Below are 6,000 nucleotides of genomic sequence, written 5' to 3'. Positions count from 1 at the left end.
ATACAAAACCTTGTTATCCTTACACAATAGCATGTATTTATAAGAAAACAGGCGAGCCTAATCTTGTTGTGTGTCAACAGTAATGTATTGTGGCTGTCAATAGAATACAGATTCTGAGGCATGAAAGGTAATACTGCGGCCTTTTCCGTCACTTTTGCTGGGAACAATGGAGCTGAAAAACGACTCCTATTGTGATTCACAACTTTTCTCCCCTCAGCATTCACATCTTCCACTCACGAACTGATTTTGTTCGTGGCCGGCCCTGGAGAGAGCTATCTGTTTGGATCTGGAGCATCTTCTTTTTCATCTCTGCAGCCTCTGATGTCTCACTCCATCACCTATTTATGTTCTCCGTCCCCATATTTCATTACAGCACAGCTTTGTGGTTGGAGAGGAGAAAGTGTTTGTTGCTCGGAGGAAGACAACTGTGCTGCACCGAGCTGTGAAACACTGATGTTTGATTCAGAGTGACAACGCAGTGCCTAGGATGTGTTAAACACATTATTCTGGTCATAATTCTCAGAGAAGTGGAGGAATACATGCATAAACAAATGCGAGTTGGGTACTTCTTTTTTTATATCGTGAGCACACAGCTTTCCAGGGACAACATTGTAAGCAAAACATGTTAACTGTGAAAGTCTTGTAATTCCCTCCCATTTGATTCTAACCATCCTTGCAGCCCACATCTTCTGACTTCCACTCCTGCACCTGCCAAATGCTGGCAAGAATTGAAAGTGATTTCCCTGAAACATGCCAATAAAATTGTGTGTGTGCGTGTGTGTATGTCTACAGTAAATAGTAAGAAACAGCCTGTTTGTCATAGAGACGCAGACAACCAGAACCATAAGCAGATGCAATCCTGCAGGTTTTGCTATTACACTGTCCACATTCACTTCATTTCTAGAACGAGTGCTATTGTTTAAAGCTTAAATTCAGATATGACGAATTAGAAACAGCCAGCAGTAAATCCAGAGCCTGCAGTGGACTGGGAGTGTGCGGAGCACGGTGGATAGAGGTCAGCTCGGCCCTTGGTGCCAGGTGTCTGTGGGGTAAACAACTTATCAGAGCCGGGGGAAGGGTATGCATGTGTGTGTCCGTGTGTGTGTGTTTGTGGGCGGAGGGGTGCTTGATGTGTCTGTGGGCGTAAACATCACCTGTCTGATTCCAGCACACCGAGACAGGACAGTATAAATGCACACAGGTGTCGGTGGACAGGCATGAGAGGAGGACACACCTAAACTGTCTCAATCAATTGTGAATGAGGAAGACAGACGGAGAGGAGAGAAAGTAGAGCTTGTCATTAGTTAACCTCTGGATTTGCATCAAACTACCTTCACTTCAAGTCATTAAGGTGAGTACACTTTGAAAAAACTTCACCTTAATGTTGACGTGTTTGATTTTCAGCCTGACCGCATTATAGCATAGAATATTGGGAACATAATCTCTTTGTGTTGGTCGTTAAAATATTAATTTCATAGGATATGCAATTGTCACTATGGCGGTTTCCAGAAATGAAACAAATAAATAAAACAAAGTGGCTGCAAGCACACGGATCAATGTTTACATGTCTTCTGTTACCATATGAATTAGCTAATTTAGCTGGTTTGTACCTCACCGACAAAAGAAAGCATTTACCACAAATAAGCCATTAAGGCTCATTAGAGACTTATTCCACTAATCTCCCTTTTAAATCAAAAGTATTGCAAAGTCCCTGATGTATGTGGCATTATGTAACAGTCACAAGCCACTTTACTGATGCAAATAACAAAAGTAGATATCCATTTTCTGTTATTAGAATGGGCATTAAATGCAGCATTATAATGAATAGAAAGAATCTTAATGGCAATTGATAAATCAAAGGCAGCACTATCCTTTAATAGGCTTTTTTTTGTAGTTGTTTCTACTATATGGATTTTTTTTTTTTAATCAGTTAGCAGTAAGAAGACAGTAAACTCAAATGTGTTCAAGGTGAATCTAAAGCTGGTACAGACAGAAGAGCCTCAAACATTTAACCTCACACTGAAATACATTTATTGTAATGGCTCAGGGCCGGTGCTTTTTGTCTGTAATACCTTTATTATAGCAAGAATGTGTCATTACAGGCAGTCAATGACTACCAGTAAGGTATAATCAAAAGGTCTGCGTAAAGGCAAAACACCAAAAATAACTTGAGTAGAACTCGACTAATGTATTATCCTCACAAGGACCCTTTGCATAGACAGCAATTGCTGGTCTTTGGTTGAATGATTTATTATATTTTGACTGTGACTCCTCAAGAGTTGACGTTTGTCCCATTGGACATTTCCCTGCATAAAGGTAGTTATTTTCGCATGCAAAGCAATAATTTAGAGAAACTTCTCATACATACAATTAAAATACAAAATACCTGAAATTATGCCAGCACGTATCTTGTTACGGGATGAAAACACGCTGACCTAATGATTAGGTGTGGTTGGTTTCAAAAAAGATGAAAGGCTGCAAACAAGCTACACAGTGTGATTATCAGATTTCTTTTGGCAAAATGACTGGATGTGAGCTTTGAGGGTTGAAAAACAGAAACATAAACTGTCTGCACTGATCGTTTTGTACTACTTCACACTCACTAACAAGCACGCCATGATCCAAATGGTTACTTTGCATGACTTGGCAAGAACAGAGGCCATACTTATTTGGAAACCTCTGCACAGCCAATACTGCCAGTTACCATCCATCAAGCGCCAATATTATGAGAACCTAGAGCTTGAATAAAGTCAAAGATTGTTATGCTTTTGAGCAGCTGGCCTTCTGGCAGGATTGCGTAAATTATTTTAATGCCACGTTTATTTTTGCAGCATTGAAACCTCGCAAACAAAGCTGATCCTTGTGTTGAGACACTTGCACGGGACCAAAGATCCCAAATTATTTGGTTTATTTAGAGCACTTATGTGCTACACTTCAGTGGAAACTTGTTTCTCATTAACTTCAGGTCTTTACTGCAGTGCTGCATCCACCCAGGATTATAGCCTTTCAGTGAGGATTAAAACTGCAGTGGGACAGAGCTGCTTGGAACATGTGAGACTGTACATAAGCAGTCCACAGTGAGAAGCAGCTATGTGGGAAGAGCAGTGAAGCATTTACATTTAGATCATCTCTGGCATGTTACTGTATGTGGCAGCATATCCTCCTTTTTACATCTCCCTCTCAGCACCTGACAGGCCGTGTCATCTTGACATTTTGCTGTTTGATCGTGGTGAATTACAGTATTTAAGGATGATTGACACTTTGAGAGGGCCTGTGACTGACTGACTGGTTAAATGACCAGGGCTGTGATGAAAAGCCCTGTCAAGTATAGAACTTGAATGCACATTCATATAAAGACATTATCTGCCATTGTTGGGGCTTTAAAAGCCGACTGGGGTCCAGTGTGCAGTGCCTGTTCTACAAGGCCAAGTTAGTCACATACCAAAGTCTGCATTCATTGTGTTGTTCACGACTGGGAGAAATCTTTATTGTCATTGTATCTGTTTATACACACAACCGCTTGACGAATGGTTACCTACAATGTACTTACATGCATTTTCCTGTTTTAATGTCTTACAGGTCGTGGGCTCGTAGAAGATGTTTGGATTTGTGAACAAACGTATCCAGAACTGTATGGCGAAGCGAAGAAGCCACAGGACCAGACTAGTGACCAAAGATGGCCGCTGCAACATCGAATACGGAAACATCAAGTACAGCACACACTTTGCATTCCTGGCTGATTTCTGGACCACCTTTGTGGAGATCCGGTGGCGTTTTGTCCTACTCCTCTTCATCGCCTCTTTCACCCTCAGCTGGTTCATTTTTGGCCTGCTGTGGTACTGGATCGCCCGCAGCAATGGAGACCTAACGTGGCAAAACCCCCAATCAGACCACACTCCATGCGTTGATAATGTTGTTGGACTCACCACAGCGTTCCTCTACTCCCTTGAAACCCAGACAACGATTGGGTACGGTGGCCGAGCACTCACCCCTGTCTGTCCTGGTGCTGTGGCCCTTCTCGTCATCCAGTCTCTCCTCGGAGCCATTATCAACTGCTTCATGTGTGGAGTCATCCTGTCCAAGATCTCTTTACCCAAAAAGAGAGCTAAGACCATCACATTCAGTGATATGGCTGTCATCAGTCCCAAAAATGGTTCACTTTGCCTGTCGATCAGAGTGGGGAACCTACGGAAGACCCTGATGATCGGAAGCCAGATCTACGGTAAGCTGCTGAGGACAACCAACACACCAGACGGGGAGACAATCATCATGGACCAGGTGAACATTGACTTTGTGGTAGATGCTGGGAAAGACAACCTCTTCTTCATATGTCCTCTCACGCTCTACCACATCATCGACAAAAGCAGCCCCTTCTTTGAGATGGCGGTGGACACGCTCCACAAACAAGACTTTGAGCTGGTCGTCTTCCTCGACGGCACCGCAGAGTCCACCAGCTCCTCCTGCCAAGTCCGGACCTCCTTTATTCCCCAGGAGGTCATGTGGGGCTACAACTTCTTGCCCATCATTTCTAGAAGCAAGGAGGGCAAGTACAGAGTAGATTTCTCCAACTTCTCCAAGGTGGTGCCAGTGGCCACTGCACACTGCGCCTACTGTTTCCACAACATCAAGGGTCACCATCACCACTCCAGAGAGGGACATGACAATGAGGGCTTTGAGGTGATTGATATCCATGATCCCCCAAATGTCACTAAGATGTGAGGATGGATTCATTGCAATGAACATTAGCATCTAAGACTGCTAGAGACAGGCCCTGGAGGAAGGTGGGGTTACCTAATGGCAGACAGCACATTGTGTAGCATTTAAATATAAAGTAAAACTACTTATTTGTTATCCTATTGTGTTGAACACAGATAAGAAAGCCGTCTGTCAGGTCAGTTATTGTGAACCATTTGTATGTAAAACCACACCTGTCACTGTATGCTGACCAAAAACCTGTTTTCAAATGTCAGGCCAGGTCATGCAAGGAGGCGAAGCTCCAATTCAAGAGCAGAAAAAGAGAGTTTTCCCCAATTACGAACACATGGATTATACACATGAGCTCTTACTTCAAATGAAGACAAGGGCTTCTAATTTACCTCTGGCACTGCACATTTGGTTTACTGTGTATGGAGAGGCAGAAAAAAAACAACGCAAAATGTATTAAACTGTGTGTAAATCTACTTGAAGGAGCAGTGTTGGAGGGGCATGCTATTGTCATGGGTGAGAAAAAGATAAAGTGCTTGCTGAATAATTCATGCTACTGTAAGCTGTTGTACACAAAGAGACACTTGAACCATTAGGCTATTCAAACACCGAAGCACTACCAAGAGGTCGGACTCAGGGGCCACTGTTTTCAAACAGTAGGTGATGTAGTTACTGTTTTCTTCATGATTGAAGACATTGTGAGAGAACAAAGTTCTCAGGAAACACTTATAACATGGCTGCATACCATACAGCACTGACTATAGTACAAAAATACATTCTGTTTGTAAGGTCTTTTTTGTATTTGATCTCAGGGGAAAAATACACTGAAATAAAGGCTATTTTTGCATTCAAAATATGTCTGTGTCATTGTGTTCTCTGCCTAACTGAACCGGAAATAAGGACTGTGATCAAAAAGGTCAAAGCGACGTACTGACAGGTGCCAACCCCTATCACGGCTTTTCATCTGCAAACAAAGTGAAGTTGTGACAGCAAACATGGATCCAAACACAACAGAGTGGAAGTGTTTGGGAGATAAGAGCTGTTGCTTATTGCCCACTGATTTGCCTGCAGGTTCTCAACATGAAACCCTAACTCTCCATTTACAGAAATAACAGTACACACTGTGCTAGCATGAAGCTTCAACAGGTGTTGTTGAGATGGACCCGCCACTTTGACCTCCCTATGCAATGCATATCCTCAGAGTCTTATGTGTGTGTCCGCACCTAGAGATGTTAATCAAGGCCGGGTTAGAGGATTATAAATATTATGGACAAATATGTGAAATCACTCAGCAGC

General features: G+C 42.7%; 1 protein-coding gene across 1 annotated transcript; it reads left to right on the top strand.

Moving 5' to 3' along the window:
- Positions 1-1,274: 1,274 nt before the first annotated feature.
- On the top strand, positions 1,275-4,719 carry LOC311255947 (ATP-sensitive inward rectifier potassium channel 1-like; the record flags this gene model as incomplete). Its single annotated transcript, XM_084350655.1, has 2 exons — positions 1,275-1,351; positions 3,580-4,719. The coding sequence occupies exon 2, from the start codon at positions 3,598-3,600 to the stop codon at positions 4,717-4,719; it is 1,122 nt and encodes a 373-aa protein (XP_084206781.1). The 5' UTR covers positions 1,275-1,351; positions 3,580-3,597.
- Positions 4,720-6,000: the final 1,281 nt, after the last annotated feature.

This window comes from Pagrus pagrus (genome assembly GCF_965226575.1).
Source record: "Pagrus pagrus genome assembly, chromosome: 4".
NCBI classification, from domain to species: domain Eukaryota; kingdom Metazoa; phylum Chordata; class Actinopteri; order Spariformes; family Sparidae; genus Pagrus; species Pagrus pagrus.
Note: the sequence above shows the minus strand (reverse complement) of the source record. Positions and strands in the feature narration are given on the sequence as shown.